This window comes from Anomaloglossus baeobatrachus, chromosome 2 (assembly GCF_048569485.1).
Source record: "Anomaloglossus baeobatrachus isolate aAnoBae1 chromosome 2, aAnoBae1.hap1, whole genome shotgun sequence".
NCBI lineage: Eukaryota > Metazoa > Chordata > Amphibia > Anura > Aromobatidae > Anomaloglossus > Anomaloglossus baeobatrachus.
The window spans coordinates 120,516,705-120,535,764 of NC_134354.1; the positions used below are offsets into that span (position 1 = coordinate 120,516,705).

General features: G+C 47.6%; 1 protein-coding gene across 3 annotated transcripts in view; it reads left to right on the forward strand.

Moving 5' to 3' along the window:
• The first annotated feature begins 453 nt into the window (after positions 1 to 453).
• The window catches only part of CLUH (CLUH binding protein of NUMT mRNA), a 133,682-nt gene continuing 115,075 nt past the window's right edge, over positions 454 to 19,060 (forward strand). Inside the window, exons 1-2 of one of the 3 annotated variants that reach the window (XM_075335295.1) lie at positions 16,356 to 16,579; positions 16,743 to 17,137. In XM_075335295.1, the coding sequence (XP_075191410.1) occupies positions 16,386 to 16,579; positions 16,743 to 17,137 (589 nt within the window). In that variant the 5' untranslated portion in view covers positions 16,356 to 16,385. Of the gene's footprint in view, positions 640 to 16,355; positions 16,580 to 16,742; positions 17,138 to 19,060 lie in introns of those variants that run through there. The other 2 variants (XM_075335293.1, XM_075335292.1) reach the window with 2 other exon arrangements.

Below are 19,060 nucleotides of genomic sequence, written 5' to 3' on the forward strand. Positions count from 1 at the left end.
CAAGAGTGTGCAAAGCAGTAATCAAAGCAAAAGATGGCTACTTTGAAGAACCTAGAATATAAGACATATTTTCAGTTGTTTCACACTTTTTTGTTAAGTATTTCATTCCACATGTGTAAATTCATAGTTTTGATGACTTCAATGTGAATCTACAATTTTCAAAGTAATGAAAATAAAGAAAGCTCTTTGAATGAAAAGGTGTGTCCAAACTTTTGGTCTGTATAGATATATATTTTATTTTTTTTAATATAGATAGATAGATTCGAACACATCGCATGTTTTGGCCTGTTACACTGAATAACCGAACAGAAACCGTGATCTGCTATAACTATCAACTATCCTCAGCCAGTCATGTAGCTACTGTGGATTAAGTAGAAACATAGTCCTGTCCCTTTAAGGCGTTCAGTGACTCAGCAGAGCGCTGGAGTTTTGTCCCTCGGCGGCTGCCGTACGGGAGTCTGCTCGGGAAGGTCGGGTGGCAGAGGTTACAGCTGCACCACGTGTGTGTATGTGTGTTCAGCGCCGGCTCTGTCCTTCCAGCAGCGCCATCCACCTCCAGCACAGAGGACATGGTGAGCAAGACGGAGGCGGCCGGCGCCCAGAGCCCCGCACACAGCCCGGACAGCCGGCCCTGCTGCGGTAAGAAGCCGCGTCCCCAGTGTGACCTGCGCCCGACACAGCAGTCCTCTCCCCGGCACTGCACGGCGGCCAGTGCTAGGACAGGGCAGTGCCACAAGAGTGGTGGTAACGCCGGAGGTGTACTGTCTGCACAGCATTAGTGTCATCTGTCAGCTGCACATGTTCTGTAGATTAATAATTGGTGATGACTGTGCACCCTGCCTGGTCTGACAGTCTGACTTGTCCCCTATAATGTGCTGGCTGCTATGCCATAATACAATATGCCGCCACATGGTGCCCCGTCTCCAGACATCCTCATTACTGCTGTGTGATTGTGCAATGTGTGCGGTGTTTATGTGCAGACGGATGTGATCAGCCTCAGGCAATGAGGACAGATAATATCGAGGTATTAGGGGGCGCTAGGATTTTTTTTTATGCGTTTGATTGGAATTTGGGGGGCTGTTCAGTTTCCACCACTGTTCTTTTCATTGGGGCTCAGGTGATGTATCCTATGAATGTGACTAGTGTGATGTACTGGGCCCCACTGGGGACACACAGGAGAGGGACCCCTTTGCACGTCAGTATTCACTATTCCACCTGCTTTGGGGGTAGCATTGACCCCCTTACCTCCTGGGCCCCTGTGCGGCTGCACTAATGACATGTCCGGCCCCGCACATAATGCGGGATGTGATGGTATGGCTATGTGCTTGCCCAGGATGCTCTGCTGTATGGACGGTGCTGACTTGATGTCCTTGGGGTCGGGGTTGCATAGCCCGTACTGTGCCCTTGTGCTCCTGGCCGTGGATGACTTCCCCTGCTCTGTTGCGTCCTGATGGCCTCTGATCTTGTAGTACATAGCAGCCATATCTAGAATAATCTGTGGACCCTTTCTAGGCATGTTACACTCCACTATGGCCGGTGACAACTCTTCTAGAAGTCACTAATACGGCTCCAGTGGCCTCGTATACATGGAGGAGGCCTGTATTGTACATCACATGATCCTCGAGGCTACAGCTTGGACTGGTGTGTTCTCCAGCACCGCCACTCCGGATCATTGCACAGGGACTGTGGGAGGAATGTCATTTATCACTAAAGCCAGGATTCAGCTTCACCTGCCAGGGGCTGGATGTGATTTGTGTATTTCAGGCCTAAGTCCTCCGCTGTGGGGTTTTCATGATGTACATGCACAGGTCTGGGGACGGGACGTGTTGCTGCCTATCAGCATTGCTGAGTATTTGAAGTTGTGAATGGATGAAACATTGTCTGTTTATAAATACTCGGATCCTTGGTTCTTTTTATCTGTTTTGTCAGATTTCCCTGTTTGATAATTGTGACCACCTCCGATGCACATCTACACGCTGCGGGATATAACTGATACCAGAAAACTCTTTTCCACAGACGGGATCCAGGCCCAATACGTGAATGTACTGGACCCGTAAGGTTAGGTTCACATTTCCGTTAAATTGTATCAGTCACAATCCGCGGCTCTGGTAAACAACGGAATCCGTTTAGCGGATTCCGTTGTGTCCCATAGACTTGTATTAGTGGCGGATTGCGACTGATGACCTTGCGTTGCATCCGCTGCGCCGCGGTCAGTAGTCTTTGGACTGACCGCCGGGCAGAAACAACACAGAATGTAACGTTTTTCGGGCCGTCAAAATTAACGCACCGCGCAGGAATCCGTCGCAATCAGTCAAGCTTGTAATGTATGTCTATGGTGCTGGATTCCATCATGCTCTACTGAGCATGCCCAGCATGTCTGGCACACCCACTGGGCTGTCCCAAACACAAACAGATCATGACTGATCCATCAAATAACGGACGCACAGCGGATGTAACGGACACGACAGATCAGTTTTTCACAGGATTCCTGTGAAAGGAATCCTGTGAAAAACACATCCGTTGCGTCAGTTGCCATCTAAAAAAATGACTGATCCGTCGCTGACTGATTTTAAAACAACGGAAATGTGAACCTAGCCTAATAAGCAGATAGATCTGATCAGAACCTGGGTGACCTATACCAGACCTGTACTGATCCGCTATGTTCTGTGCGGTGGGCACTACGAACCCCTGTAATAACCCTGAGGTCCTGTGCGGTCTATCGGCGGTTGAAAGCTTGCTCTGTTCTCTTGTGGTCCTATCTTCAGGAGATAATGTCACATTCCTATTTGGCAAGACTGGAAATTAACATTTACAAGGAAACCATGGACTATGACTTTTTTTTCACGAACATGATCTATCCGGGCTGTTTTTCGACAGAACAAGTTGTTTTATGTACTAATTATCAAAAAAATGGAGGCATGTCTGTCTTTGACTTGACTCACAGATCAAACTCTCCAATGCAAATCAGCGGGTATGTAAGAAAAGAAAGAAAGATGGCTTCCACGGGTTAATTTTATAACTTAACGGTGAGTGCACACGATCAGTGTTATCAGCGTTTTGGATGCAGTGTGTTTTCCCTGCGTCCATAATGTGTTGTACAGTAGAAGCACAGTGGATGGGATTAATAGGAATCCCATGCCCATGATGCTTCCTTTCTCCGCTCTGTAAACTGAACTACGGCGTGACTTTCCTATCTGCAGCATGTCAAGTTATTCTTATGGAGATACTAGCATTCTGAGCAGGACACCGCAAAAAAACCCCACTGCACCCAGAATCCTGATCGTGCGCACAGACGCTGTGTTCTCGCACAAACATGCTGCGTCCAGAACATGGGCACTCCGGATTGTGGGTGTGCAGTCTAATGGGTAGAAGCTTTAACGCTTCTTTTTGTTTAAAAGAATGAAGGATGCGACGATGACCAGGAAAAAAAAATCTGCCCCGCGGAGCAATACAATTGGTTCGTGTTGTCTAGTGCACAAACAGCAGGGCTGAACAAGGCCACACACGCCAAGGGGTTGCAGTATTTCCCTGTGGTGACATTGGTGCAGCCTTGTGTAGCAGTGTGTGCACATCCCGCCACAGTCGGAGGGCTTTTAAGGCTGGGGCCACACGGGGACTACTGCGATTCCCTTGCATGACACTCGGCTCGTGCTGTCAGTACAGCAGAGCCGAGTGTCATGCGTGTGTCCTTGCAACTGAGGTCCGTTCGTGCGAGCAGACCTCGGCTGCGGAGGGGCGGGCCGGCACTGAGGAGGGGAGGGTGGGATTTATCTCCCTCTCTCCTGCGTAGCCGGCTATTGCCATTCTCGCACTGCACTGGCAGTACACCGATGTACCGCGAGTGCAGTGCGATTTTTCTCTCGCCCCATTCACTTGAATGGGTGCGAGAGAAAGAGTCTCGGCTTACAATCACAGCATGCTGCGATTGTTTCCTCGGTCAGATTAGGGCTGAGAAAATAATCGCTCATGTGCGCTGTCACACAGGCTAGAATTGGTCCGAGGGGAATGCGATATTTTATAGCACTCCACTCGCACTTTTTCTCGCCGTGTGGCTTAGGCCTAAGTGCGACCATTGGAGAAGTGCAGCTGTGACCACGGGAGACCGACAGCAGAGGGGCTATCTGCACACTGCAGGAACGGTGTGTGTACATGGCCACTGCGTCTGTGTATGCATGTGGTTTCTGCCTGCGTGCGTGGCTTCTGCCTGCCTGCGTGCGTGGTTTCTGCCTGCGTGCGTGGCTTCTGCCTGCGTGCGTGGCTTCTGCCTGCCTGCGTGCGTGGCTTCTGCCTGCCTGCGTGCGTGGCTTCTGCCTGCCTGCGTGCGTGGCTTCTGCCTGCCTGCGTGCGTGGCTTCTGCCTGCCTGCGTGCGTGGCGCCTGCCTGCGTGCGTGGCTTCTGCCTGCCTGCGTGCGTGGCTTCTGCCTGCCTGCGTGCGTGGCTTCTGCCTGCCTGCGTGCGTGGCTTCTGCCTGCCTGCGTGGCTTCTGCCTGCCTGCGTGCGTGGCTTCTGCCTGCCTGCGTGGCTTCTGCCTGCCTGCCTGCGTGGCTTCTGCCTGCCTGCGTGGCTTCTGCCTGCCTGCGTGGCTTCTGCCTGCCTGCGTGGCTCCTGCCTGCCTGCGTGGCTCCTGCCTGCCTGCGTGGCTCCTGCCTGCCTGCGTGGCTCCTGCCTGCCTGCGTGGCTTCTGCCTGCCTGCGTGCGTGGCTTCTGCCTGCCTGCGTGGCTTCTGCCTGCCTGCGTGCGTGGCTTCTGCCTGCGTGCGTGGCTTCTGCCTGCGTGCGTGGCTTCTGCCTGCCTGCGTGGCTTCTGCCTGCCTGCGTGGCTTCTGCCTGCCTGCGTGCGTGGCTTCTGCCTGCCTGCGTGCGTGGCTTCTGCCTGCCTGCGTGCGTGGCTCCTGCCTGCGTGCGTGGCTCCTGCCTGCCTGCGTGGCTCCTGCCTGCGTGCGTGCGTGGCTCGTGCGTGCGTGGCTTCTGCCTGCCTGGCTTCTGCTTGTGTGGCGCCTGCGTGCGTGGCTTCTGCCTGCCTGCGTGCGTGGCTTCTGCCTGCCTGCGTGCGTGGCTTCTGCCTGCCTGCGTGCGTGGCTTCTGCCTGCCTGCGTGCGTGGCTTCTGCCTGCCTGCGTGCGTGGCTTCTGCCTGCCTGCGTGCGTGGCTTCTGCCTGCCTGCGTGCGTGGCTTCTGCCTGCCTGCGTGCGTGGCTTCTGCCTGCCTGCGTGCGTGGCTTCTGCCTGCCTGCGTGCGTGGCTTCTGCCTGCCTGCGTGGCTCCTGCCTGCGTGCGTGGCTTCTGCTTGTGTGGCGCCTGCCTGCGTGCGTGGCTTCTGCCTGCCTGCGTGGCTTCTTCCTGCCTGGCTTCTGCCTGCCTGCACTGGCTTGTAGGCTGTCTACATACCTGTTGTCTGCCTGTCTATGGCCTCTGTCTGCGTGCACTGGGCCTGTCTGTCTGCATACCCGCTGTTTGAGTGCATTGGGCCGCAGTCTTTCTCTGTGTGTACACTGGGCCCGCAGCACTGAGCAGCTGGAGAGCTGGTACCAGCTGACTGCGGCCATAGCTGTGTGCTGGAGCTGACAGGAGGGCGCTCTGGGAACACCCCGCCCACAGTTCCCACTTCCCAGCTTTCTATGACATCGGCTTCCAGAGCTTAATCAAGGTCACCTTCATCCGACCAAACCATTTTTCTCCATTTTTAGGGGCTCAGTGTAAACAGACTTTATGCAGTTCTAAGCACCGGTGCCGTCAGCCATTGGCCATATTTAATTACAAATAAATTCATGTGTTCCCATTATACATAGTAGTTCTTCGTTCTAGTGCGCTGCGCGGATGCCGGAAGCGGGTTGTGCAATTGAATACACCCCCATGTATTCTCAGATACTTGGTTGCGCTCACTGACCCCGGAAGTGACTGAGCGCCATGTTGTGGCTGGCAGTAGGAACCGGAAGTGAGCGCTAGGTTACCGCGCGGACACAGATGGTTGGATTAACTCGCGCTGTGCCGCAGTGACAAGTTCATGAACCTCCTGCAGCTGCTGATTAGCCACATTATCAGAGATGGCAGACCTCTGTCAGGGCTGCATGAGGAGGAATACCAGCGCTGTGTGAGGGGCGGCCCAACACTGCCTGAGGCCTCATGCACACCTCGGTATTTTCTATCAGTGTTTGTATATTAAAGCCAGGCGTGGAAATTAGAGGAAAACTAGAATTGGAGGCCTGACCGCTGTTCTGTGTGTTGGAGACTCTCCTGGTAAATACTGATGAAGAAGTACTGGTGTGAATGAGGCCTTAGATGTGTTTACACTCAGCGGTTTTTTTTTTGTTTGTTTTTTTCTGCAGCAAAGCTGCGTTTTACAGTCCCAGTAATAGCTGTGATAAATCTTCCGGGCACACGGCTTTTTTTCTTTCTGACTGAATTTGAAAACCTGTATCGTGTCAATTTCTCAACGTTTTTTCACATAGAAAGCAATGAGTGCAAAATAAAATGTTTACACCTTATTTTCAAGAATATAACTAACTTTATTAACATGTACACTAGACAAATTACAACAAACGCACCTTGTAGCAGAAAAATGCATGCTTTTTTGTTGCGGGTTTTTTTTTTGCCATCGTTTTTTGTGAAAGTGCCTAGAGGGGCTAAAAAAAAAAAAGTGGGGAAACAAATGCACCAATAATTGACATGCTGCAGATTTTTTTTTCTGCACCCAAAACTGCAAGGAGAAAAGAAGCAAAGTGTGCACAGCACTTCAGGATTCTCTGTGACTTTGCTAGCATAAGTTAAAAAAAAAATTCAGCATGTGCACACAGCCTAAGGGTACATTGCCCATGATTCGGACACTCTGTGTCCTGGAGGCAGCGTGTTCTCTCCTGCGGGGGCCGCGAGAGATCTCCACAGGCAGGAGACCGCAGCTGCCCGTGACCTCAATCATGGTTCGGGCAGTTGCAGTCTCTGTATTTCCTGCAGAGAACACTCGCGTGTCCCCAGCAAAGAATTGACATGCTGCAGCTCGGGAAGCCGCACTGCAGGTCAGTTTACGCTGCAGGAAAAACAAGCACAGTGGGCAGGAGATTTTTAGAAACCCCATCCACTGTGCTTGTCCTGTACATTGCAGCTTGTTGGACCCAGCGAAAACTCGCAGCATCCAAAACACTGTGAACCCTGATCGTGGGCACGCAGCCTCACAGTTTCAGCAAAGTGGATGCTACTTATAGAAATCTCCTATCCACTTGCTTTTTTTTTTTTTATATAATTTTTTTTTTTTAACTGACCTGTGGTGCGTTTTTGAAAAGTGCAGCATGTCAATTTCTGTAGTGGTTAATTGGGTTTGTGTGGATTTTCCCCATAGACGTGAGTGGAATGAGGAAAATCCACATGTAAACACATGAGGTTTCCATAGCAGAGACACAGAAACATGGAATCCGCACACAACTGTATCAAGTTTTATTAAAGTCAAATACCAAGAAGCATCACAAAGAAAGCAGCTTACGGTAATTTAAAATGCCAACAAGAGACGAAAACACAAGTAGCCATATTTATCTAATGGGTGTAAAAAAATCTGCAACCCCAAATACTCATCATGTGAACATGGCTACAATGGGCATTTACATTGCATGATCAATGATCACCGTTCCGGGGAGTCAGTGTAACCAGGCTGCTGATCAATCAATGAATTGGCATAACACTTTGTCATCTGGGCTTCATCCTGTGTAAACTGCTTGTGCTGCTGAGAGCAATAGCAGCCTGTCCACTTAACCCTGCTGGAGTGGAGCTTTGATCATTGTTTTGTTTTTTTTTCTTTTCTCAGTGCTGGAGTGCTGCTTTTAATGTAAGGTCCCTTTTCCTGATCTTAAACTCATCCTTCAGTATCTTCACCTTTTTACCAATGCCTATATTGTGATCGCAACTTCTTTACTGGCTGGAAATCGGAAGTTGCATTATGAGTGCTCAATGGAAGTCTATGAGAGCCAGAACAAGGCTCTCATAGACTTTGATTGAAGAGCGATCTCTGGTTTGCTCTATGAAACACAGGAGCAGCCAGCACATCGCAAACTGCAGAAGGCTGGATTGTGGTTGGATGACTGACAACCGCCGTGATAATTAGTGGCTCCTACATGGCCTTCTTGGTGGGAAGCGCTGTCCGTGATCTCCATATGCCCTATGAGGCTCTATAAAGTGAGGAAATGTTTCTCTGTATCTTCCTAGTTCCTGCCGGCCAGAATTGACCCTTTGGCTCACATACACATATATTTAGGACCTGCACTTTGATCCAATGAGACTCTGTCCTAATTTAGATTAATTATTAGTCAGGCTTATAACAAATAGCTGTGTGCACATTTTCTAGGGTAGAAAATAAAAACTGGTTGATCCTTTTTGTCAACTCCAGTTTTCACTTGCTCTAATTCTCCAAAAATATCTGTCTGAGACGTGTCAGGGCTGTTTAGTGTTTAAGCAATTTTTGACTAATAGTTAGGGAATATACATAAGTAATTAATTAAGAAGTTTCTTTTATTCACAAAAGTGCAAAATTTTTATTAGATATAATAATAATAATAATAAAATGCTGTACACAGCAAAAAACAACCCAGAATGATCTCTTCAAGACTATTACATACAGGATATCCTCCAAATCTGCTCCTGAATATCAGGGGCAGGTCAAGGAATCCTGAATAAGACCCATAGCGGATAATTTACATCACACAGGAACGGTTTGATACAAAACACACACAGAGCTTAATAATAAGCCAGTACTCAGCGGTATTCCAATAGATAGTAAGTGGTCAAATGACCATTCCACTTCTGTGGATAGGTGAAGTTTGCTGTTGGCAATGATGCGGCAGTGCTTTAGTGTTATATACACCGTTATACATAGATGGTGCGCCTGGTGATTTTGCCTTTTTGCCTCGACGCGTTTCCCCATAAACAATGGCTCCTCGGGAGGCCATAATGAAGATGAAATGAGATTAGACTCAGAGATGCAGTTCCATGGAAAGCCGATCCAAGATGATCCTGCCTTGGGCACAGTCAATGCTGTAACGATTCCACCCCCAGATGGAGCCCTCCTGACTGCTGGGGGTGGAATCCTTACAGCATTGACTGTGCCCAAGGCAGGATCATCTTGGATCGGCTTTCCATGGAACTGCATCTCTGAGTCTAATCTCATTTCATCTTCATTATGGCTTCCTGAGGAACCATTGTATATGGGGAAACGCGTCGAGGCAAAAAGGCAAAATCACCAGGCGCACCATATATGTATAGCGGTGTATATAACACACTAAAGGACTGCCGCATCATTGCCAACAGCAAACTTCACCTATCCACAGAAGTGGAATGGTCATTTGACCACTTACTATCTATTGGAATACTGCTGAGTACTGGCTTATTATTAAGCTCTGTGTGTGTTTTGTATCAAACCGTTCCTGTGTGATGTAAATTATCCGCTATGGGTCTTATTCAGGATTCCTTGATCTGCCCCTGATATTCAGGAGCAGTTTTGGAGGATATCCTGTATGTAATAGTCTTGAAGAGATCATTCTGGGTTGTTTTTTGCTGTGTACAGCATTTTTTTATTATTATTATTATATCTAATAAAAATTTTGCACTTTTGGGAATAAAAGAATCTTAATTATTTAGTGTTTAACAGGATAAATAGTGCTGCATGCAAAATGAATGACACCTTGGCAAAAATGTCCAGTGGGCTCTACTGGTATCTGTTGTGGCTACCGTTATAATTGCACTTCTGACCAAATCCTTGTGACTTCCATAGGGACTTTGTGACTTTTACTTATTATTCAATCTTTTTTTATTTTGTTCTCATGCATTTAATCAGAATATTTATCCCATGGATAAGAAATTAGATGACTGCATGGATCAAATATTAATCACTAGAACAGGGTTGCAGATTCGCCTGTTTCACCTAACTGCACAGCCCCAGTGCGGATGAGTTAATGGAGCTGGGACAGTGTCTGTAATCAGTGACATGTGCGGATCTATGTTTTTCCTCTAGCCCTATAGACATTGAATGGAACAGCAGGGCAATGAGTGGTAGTATAGTTCTTATGCTAGTGATCATGGTCGCCCCTTCAATCAGACATTTATCTATCATAAGTATTGTATATATACAGTTGAAACCAGAAGTTTACATGCACTATCTAAAAAGACACCTCTGCATGTTTTTCTCACAATCTGACGTGAAATCAAAATAAACCTTTTCCGTTTTAGGTCAAATAGGAACAAAATTTATTTATATTTGACAAATGCCAGAATAATGAGAGAGAATGTTTTAAGGCATTTTTATTACTTTCTGCAAAGTAAAAAAATGTTTCCATCCATTTCACTAGTATTTGGTACCATTGCCCTTAAACTCTGACTTGGGTGAAACGTTTTGGATATCCTTCCACAAGCTTCTCACAATAGTTGGTAGGAATTTAGGCCCATTCCTCATGACAGAATTGGTGTAACTGAGCCATGGTGTGAAACGTGGTGGGAGGATAAGGCTGTGTGCGCACGTTGCGTTTTTTCATGCATTTACGCAGCGGTATAAACTGCAGCGTAAACGCTTGCGTTCTGCTTCCCCAGCAAAGTGTTTGACAATTAAGCAAATTCCATGCCACGTTGTGTTTTAAAACGCAGCGTTGTGTATGCCAAATTTTTGACAATCGCTGCATTCTAAAAAGCAACATGTCACTTCTTTTGTGCGTTTTGGATTCTTTTCCCACTCTATCTATGGTAGAGCAAGCATCCAGAACACATGAATTCTGCTTCCAAAATGCAGCGTTTTGGCTGCGTTTTGAAACGCTGCAGAATATTTGACACAGCAGAACGCACGTGCACACGTAGCCTAAAGCTGTGGGGATATTTTTCGGTAGTAGGGACATGGAAAATGATCCTAGTCAAGGGGAAGCCGGATCTTGCGAAATACAGGGATATTCTTGAGCATAACCTGTTTGTCAGTGATTTGAAATTGGAAAGGAGGTTCAACTTCCAACAAGAAAATGACCCAAAGCTACTGCTAAAGCAACACTTGAGTGGTTTAGGGGAAACGTGTAAATGTATTGGAGTTGGCTAGTCAAAGCCCAGAACTTAGTCCAATTGAGAATCTGTCGTCAGGCTTGAAGATTACTGGAGATGGGCGAACTCGCAGATGTTCGGGTTCGCCGGGTCTGACCAGAAAGTCTGGTTTGTGACTAAACTTGGGTCCCCATATAGGTCTATGGGGACCCAACCTTTAGTGCTAAAAATGGTGTAAGTAAGGGCTAGGGGGCTTCGAAATGGCAATTAAAACCGGACAATTGTGCTTAGTTTCCGTTCAGTTGTCGCACTGCTTCTGGGTCCACTCATTAAGGCTTTTGAATGCTCACTGCCTCCCTGCCCACCCTCTGCAACAGCATCTTTGATTAGTTTCCCCCACACTAGCTGTCTGGGTCCCTAAGGCTGCTTTCACACCTCCGGTTTTAGCAGAGCCGGCCAATGTGGCTCTAAAACCTATGCAACGGATGCGGCGACAATACTGCATCCTTTGCATAAGTTTTTGACATGCGGCATGTCCGTTTTTTGCCGCTTGCGGCACGCTACTGAGCATGCGCAGTGGAAAAAAATCGCATGCGGCGGCGGGATGCGGTGTTTGCCGCAGGACGCTGCATGCGGCGTCCATAGGCATGCATTGCAAATCGCGCCGGATGCGGCGCGATGCGTTTTTTTTTTTTTTTTTTTGCCGGACAAAAAAAGTGCCAGGCAGTGTTCCATCCGGCCACCGCATCGGCTAAATCTGCTAAACCGGACCGAACGCAAGCCCATGCGGCACAATCCGGCACTAATGAAAGTCTATGCAAAAAAAACGCAACCGGCGGCAAAAAAAACCGGTTGCGGTTTTTCTGAAAAACGCCGGATTGTGCCGCACAGGAAAAAACGGAGTTGTGAAGCAGCCTAAACTAGAATGTAAAAATAAATATGTGAAAACATGATGTGCGGCCCCCCGCACTTTGATCCCCAGCACAGATAAAGCAGACAGCCGGAGGCTGCAGCCCCCAGCTGAGGGCTTTATCTTGGCTGTGTATCAGAATACAAGAGACAATAATTTAAATAAAAACAGACGTGGGGTCCCCCCTCTATTTTCATACCCAGCTAAGATAAAGCAGACAGCTGCAGGCTGGTATTCTCAGGTTGGGGAGGCCCATGGTTATTGGGCCCTCCCCAGCCTAAAAATAGCAACCTGCAGTCATCCCAGAATTTATGCATCCATTAGATGCGCCAATCCTGGTGCAATGGCAATTGGGGTAATATAAGGGGTTAATGACAGCTTTTATTTGTCAAAAAATCAAAGCTGCAACAAAGCCCTTGATTATTAATGGGTAGTGGCCTGTGAGACCCTCCCCATTACTAATCGTGTAAGTAAAAATAAACCCAAAACGGGGAGAAAAATCTTCTATTAAAAAGAAAGCGCCCTCTTTCTCCAATTTAATTAATCCCCAAAACGACTGCAGGTCTGCAAGATTTTTCTCTCCGTTTTGGAGTTTTTTTTTTTTTTCTTTCTTTCTTTCCAAGTTTAGTATTGTATTTTTTTTTTTTTTTTAACTAATCACAGCTGTCATTAATCCCTTTTACCACCGCTCCATGGCAATCTGGATGAGCAGGGTAAAGTGCTAGGACGGGCGCATGTAATGAATGCGTCAATTCTGGGGCGGCTACGGGCTGCTATTTTTAGACCATGGGCCCCCCCCCCAGCCTGAAAATACATTAAAAAAAAAAAATGTGAGGTCCCTCCATATTTTGATGCACAGCTATCTGCTTTATCTGCACTGGGTATCAAATTACAGGGAACCCTACTTTTTTTCCCAATAAATATATTTTTACACTCCACTTTGGGGAACCATACGGCCAGTGTGAGGACAACCAATCACAAACACCAGCACAGAGGGTTGGCAGGGTAAGCAGTGAATATTCATAAGCTTTAATGAGCACCCCTGGAAGCAGCGTGACAGCCGCATGGAAACTCTCTAAGTATAATTGGCCTGCTTTAATCCCAATTTTGCTTCCTTTTGCAGGCTCCCTAGCTCTTTATCAAAGCGGCTGACTGAACCATGAACAGTAACACTGACTTCCCTGAGAAGTCAGTGTTCAGGGTTAGTGCACTATATTGGGAAAAACACTGTAAAGGGTTATTCTATTCTTGTATTTGCAGGAGCATACCTATACCCAGGCAAGACTCTGCACAGCTTGTTCCTCAGTAATGTTCTTCCTCACAACCAAGGTACCCAGGCTTGGGCAATCAGCAAGTTATCGTCTATCCTTTGGATAGAGGAATAGGGGATAACAATCTATTGGGAATTCTTTAGTGGCTGCATTAAATCATCACACAATGTTGTAATATGATTTTAAAGGGTATCTCTCAGCATGTTTGGCTATGTAATCCGAGAGCAGCATTATGTAGGGGCTAAGACCCAGATTCCAGGAAAAAAAAAAGTTAAGCAGGGGGAATACTTTCACAAGGCACTGTAGGGCTTTAGGTTTCTTTTGAAGGTTTCCATGGTAGGTGGGAATCTGATATGTTGGAGTTGAGACAGTTCCAGAGAGTGGGGAATGCACAGGAGAAATATTGTTTGTGATTGTGGGAAGAGGGGACTTTAGAAGGAGATCTCCGATATATGAAGAAAACAGGTTGTGGGTGGCTTTGTATGTCATGGTTAGGCTTTTGAACTGTGGTCTGTGGGCGATGGGGAGCCAGTGAAGGGAACTGACAGAGCAGAGGCTAGGAAATACTGGGGCGACAGGTGGATTAGTCATGCAGAATAATTTTAGGAGAGATTGGAGGGGTGCAAGAGTGTTACACTTAAGTCCACAGAGCAGGATACAGTAGTTGAGGTGGGAGATGATGAGGGCATGCACTAGTGTTTTGCAGATACTTGGTTAAGTAATGTACGGATCAGGGAAATATTTTTGAGTGCGTCTGCAGGAGGTGGAAAGGGCTTTGATTTGTGGTTTGAAGGAGAGAGCACTGGGATTGGGGAGATTGAGCAGCCATTGATTTCGATGGATAGAGGTTTGAGTGATATGGGGAAAGATGATGAATTCTCTTTTCTCCATGTTAAGTTTTAAAAATTGAGCAGTAAAGACGGATGAAATAGCTGACACATTGTGGGATTCTGGTTACTAAGGAGATTATATCGGGTCAAGAGATGTAGATCTGTGTGTCATCAGCGTAGAGATGATACTAAAAGCTGGGGGACTCTTGAGCTTTCCCTGTCTGAAGATGTAGATGGAAAAGTGCAGGGGTCCTAGAACTGAACCTTGAAGGACACTGAAAGGGTGTGAGATGAGGAGGTGGTGTGTGAGTGGGAGATGCTGAATGTCAGGTCTGTTGGGTATGAAGAGATCCAAGATGGGGCAAAGTCTGTAATGCCAAGAGATGAGAGACTCTGTAGTAGGAGGGAATGGTTCACTGCATTAAAGGAGAGGTCGAGGTGGACAGAGTTAATGTACCTTGGCTTTGGTGGTTAGTAGGTCATTGGTATCTTTCGTTTCAATTGAATGATGCAGTCATAAACCAAATTGAAACCAGTCAAAGAGGGAACACAATTCAAAATGGACATGCTGTTCCAGTAGTTTTGAGGCAGACATGAGAAGTGACATGGGGCTATGGCTAGGCTAGACTCAAAGGATGGGTCGAGGGAGGGCTTTTTGAGCATGGGACATGTTTAACGCATGAGGGGAAGACGCCAGTTCTTAGTGATAGGTTGAAGAGATGGGTTAGGGTTGGGATAAAGACTGGGGTGAGGTATGAGATTGGATCGGGTCAAGTGCACAGGTGGTGAGATGTGATCTGGAGAGTAGAGGAAAGTTTATCTTCTGTAATGGCGGAGAAGCTAGTTTTGGAGGAAGAGGGCTGAGTGGTTGAGTAAACATAAGCAGCCCCGTAGAAGTTCTGGTTCTGCGGGTTCTGTTGGATTTAATCTAAAGTTTTGTTCTGGACCCAAATTTCATTGGAACTCACTAATTGGGCAGCCAGCTGTAAACAAAGCACTCCCGGGGAGAGAGGGAGGGATGATTTATTTAAATTTTTATTGTACACACTACATTTGATAACTCTGATTTTACCCCCAGTGCGAGCCATTCAAACACTGCAAGCAGCTCGCACTGGTCTGAGCACCGAGCGTACCCAAGCCCAGCAATGCTCACTCGAGCAAAGCATCCAAACTTGAACACTGATTTTTTTTTTTCTTTTGTAAAGTCTGTGTTCAGTACGAACACCAAACTTAAAGGTTCGGTTTTGCTCATCTCTAGTTATGAGGAAGGGCTGCAGGGACTGTAGGCCAAAGCTTTCTTTCATATGATCAATCTTCTGCTTGAAGAATGAGGCAAAGTCTTCAGCTGAGAAAAGAGGGAGGAAGTGCTGGGGGACGAAGGAGAGGATTGAAATTGTTGAATAGCTGTTTAGGATTGAGACCAGGAGGATATGAAAAGCAGGTTTGATTTACAGCAGTGAGTGTTGACTTGACATTGATGAGGGACTGTTTGTATGTGATGAAGTGCTTGTAGGAATGGGATCTCTTCCATCTCCGCTCAGCAACCCTGGAATCCCGCCTCAGCTCTCTAGTCCAGTTGATGTGCCATGGTTGCCTGACTATATGATTTTGTGTGTGGAGGGTGGCACCAATTTGAGAGCTGCAGCTATTGTGGTATTATATAAGATGGTGGCAGCAGCATCGGCATCGTGTAAGGAACCTATGTCTGCCAGAGGCAGAAGGGACTCAAAATGAGTGTAAATCAAGGTGTTTGAGATTTTTGCAACTGTGTGTGTAAGTTTGTGGACTTGGGATTGTGCACTTGGAAATGAGGGGGAAGAGCGTGTGAGAATGTTATGGTCGGACGGGGGAGAGGTGAGTTAAGGAACAGAGGCGGGTGAAGATGAGATCCAGTGTGTGGAGAAGTTCTGTTAGTGGTTGCAGAAGACCAATGAGCGAGGCAAAAGGTGAGAACAGCGCTCGACTATTTCCAGTAGTCCCATAGACAATGAATGAAGTCGTGGCCAAGCATGTGCACCTCCTCTCCATTTCAGATGGTGCTCTTTAGAACCCTTGTGCATTATCATAGCTGCATTTTGTAGATGTTACTAAAGAGTTAAGCTTGCTTTGCAGTTATGGAGGACACGCTCTCCCTGGTTTAGGCCTCTTTTACTATTCCTGTCTAGGAGTCCATGAAATCTGCTGTCTTTGAGCTTCTGGGTATTGTTAAGTGCCCAGTACTGGCCTTGGTCCAATGAAACTTTGTAGCCCATGCGCCCCCCTTCAGAATTACATTCAGGATGTGCGGGCTGCTCAGCCACGGTGCCTTTATTAATAGTAACACCACTGGACAAGTGGCAAGTTGGGAATCATGCGGGTGAGAGGTAGTCCTCATCTAGGATAATGGGGAACAGTATTTGTTGTCATTGCTGCGGACACTGCCGACAAGTTATTTTCCAGAAGCTGTGCTCTCAGCCGGATGATGAAGCTGTCTCACTTTTACGGGACTCAAAAAGGACAAAATCTTCTATGGAGGACTTAGCCGGCAGTGATTATGAGGGTTGTCCATACGGGACATCGGTTAATGAAGAGCTTCAGCCTTCTGCTGTATCGTTCTACCAATTTGATACAAGTAAAATATATCTTTGTACCGTGTTAGCCAGTAGAGTACCATGCCTGATGAAGAGACCTGAGTAGTCTCGAAAGCTTGCAATTATTACCATCTTTTCAGTTAGCCATTAAAAGGTATCAACCACTGAGGACTCTCTGTTCTTTTAAACAATTTTTTTTTTCGTTCTACCAAGACACTTCTGTGGAGCTTTACGAGGACTTCACCGGTTATGACTCTGAAGAAGACGAGGGGATCTGCGGTTGTGAACATGTTCGCCCCCCTTCCAGTCACTCTGGACGTTCTTCAGAGTCCTCTCACACTTGCAATGCCTTTCACAGTGACCTTCCAGCTGGCATGAGTGCTGTGCCCGGCCTCCATCCCTCCCTCCCGGCCTGCGCTGCTCCAGATTTGAACTTTGTTACGCAGCAGCCAGAGAGTCTGGGAGGAACAGCTGACCCAACCATGGATATAGCAAAGGCAAATAAAGGAGCGCTGCAAAGTGAAGAACGTGCAAGTGCCGATGACTTCTACACTTCTGATTGTGGTAAAAGTCTGCACATACTCAGCCCATTATGGATACCTGTTGTCATGGGGCTTACACTCTGGGGATTGTTTCCGAAAACAAAATCAACCTCTTTTGTTGTGTGTCTGATATTGAAGCGCAGTCCCATTGAAGTGAATTGGGCTGATGTGCAATATCAGACTGGGCCTCTGGACAAGAGTGATGCTGTACTTTAAAGAAATAAGATATTTTTGTTAACTCTTTTATAACGAAGAAATCCATAATCCTTACTATAACTTTACCAAGTAGATTTTTAAAGGAAATTTTGTTAGCAGATTTTTGCTATATAATCTTATAGCAGCATGAGGTAGAGGCAGAGATCCTGATTCCAGCAATGTATCACTTAGTTTAATGGGTGCAGTGGTTATTATAGAATCAGTTTTCTCTGTATAACCCCGCCAACTCCATAGCTTCCTGTACATGGTGGGGTTGGAATACGAGGCACTAGGCTGCTTGTCCTATGATGATAATATCCTGCTGATTAAAACACTGATTGTATTGAAACAATAAAACACAGCCTAGTAAGTGACACATCACTGGAGTCAGGGTCTTTACCTCTACATCAGACCCGGGCAAGGGGCGGCCCGCGGGCCACATCCGGCCCGCCTACTCTCTGTGACCGGCCCGCCCGTCTTCAGCCGGTGCAGTGGAGCCGGGCTGCAGCGTGCTGAGCAGGGAGAGATCCTGTGTAGGTCCGCACAGTCAGTGCAGGCAGCGGAACGCAGGAGTCTTTCCTCTGTTCCCTGCCAGCACTAATTGTCAGTGACACACGCGCGCGCTCTGACGTTGTCAGTACTGCGCTGGGTGTGTCATTTCAAAAGTTCCCGCCCGGCAGAAGAAGCAGCACAGCAGACGGAATAATTCATCCTGCAGGACCTGCGATGACGTCACGCTCATGTGACTGTGTGGGAGGAGACACAGGATGCCGGGCAGAAAGCAAAGATACTGAATCCTGAAGGAGATGTGGACACATGATGACTGGTAATAAGAAAAGAGGGGACATGAGGGGGCTGCAGGGTGAGTGGCATATGTGGGAAGATGGAGCTGCAGGGTGAGTGGCATATGTGGGAAGATGGAGCTGCAGGGTGAGTGGCATATGTGGGAAGATGGAGCTGCAGGGTGAGTGGCATATGTGGGAAGATGGAGCTGCAGGGTGAGTGGCATATGAGGGAAGATGGAGCTGCATGGTGAGTGGCATATGTGGGAAGATGGAGCTGCAGGGTGAGTGGCATATGTGGGAAGATGGAGCTGCATGGTGAGTGGCATATGTGGGAAGATGGAGCTGCATGGTGAGTGGCATATGTGGGAAGATGGAGCTGCATGGTGAGTGGCATATGTGGGAAGATGGAGCTGCATGGTGAGTGGCATATGAGGGAAGTTGGAGTTGCAGGGTGAGTGGCATATGTGGGAAGATAGAGCTGCATGGTGAGTGGCATATGAGGGAAGATGGAGCTGCATGGTGAGTGGCATATGTGGGAAGATGGAGTCGCAGGGTGAGTGGCATATGAGGGAAGATGGAGCTGCAGGGTGAGTGGCATATGTGGGAAGATGGAGTTGCAGGGTGAGTGGCATATGTGGGAAGATGGAGTTGCAGGGTGAGTGGCATATGAGGGAAGATGGAGTTGCAGGGTGAGTGGCATATGTGGGAAGATGGAGCTGCAGGGTGAGTGGCATATGTGGGAACATGGAGTTGCAGGGTGAGTGGTATATGAGGGAAGATGGAGTTGCAGGGTGAGTGGCATATGTGGGAAGATGGAGCTGCAGGGTGAGTGGCATATGAGGGAAGATGGAGTTGCAGGGTGAGTGGTATATGAGGGAAGATGGAGTTGCAGGGTGAGTGGCATATGTGGGAAGATGGAGTTGCAGGGTGAGTGGCATATGAGGGAAGATGGAGTTGCAGGGTGA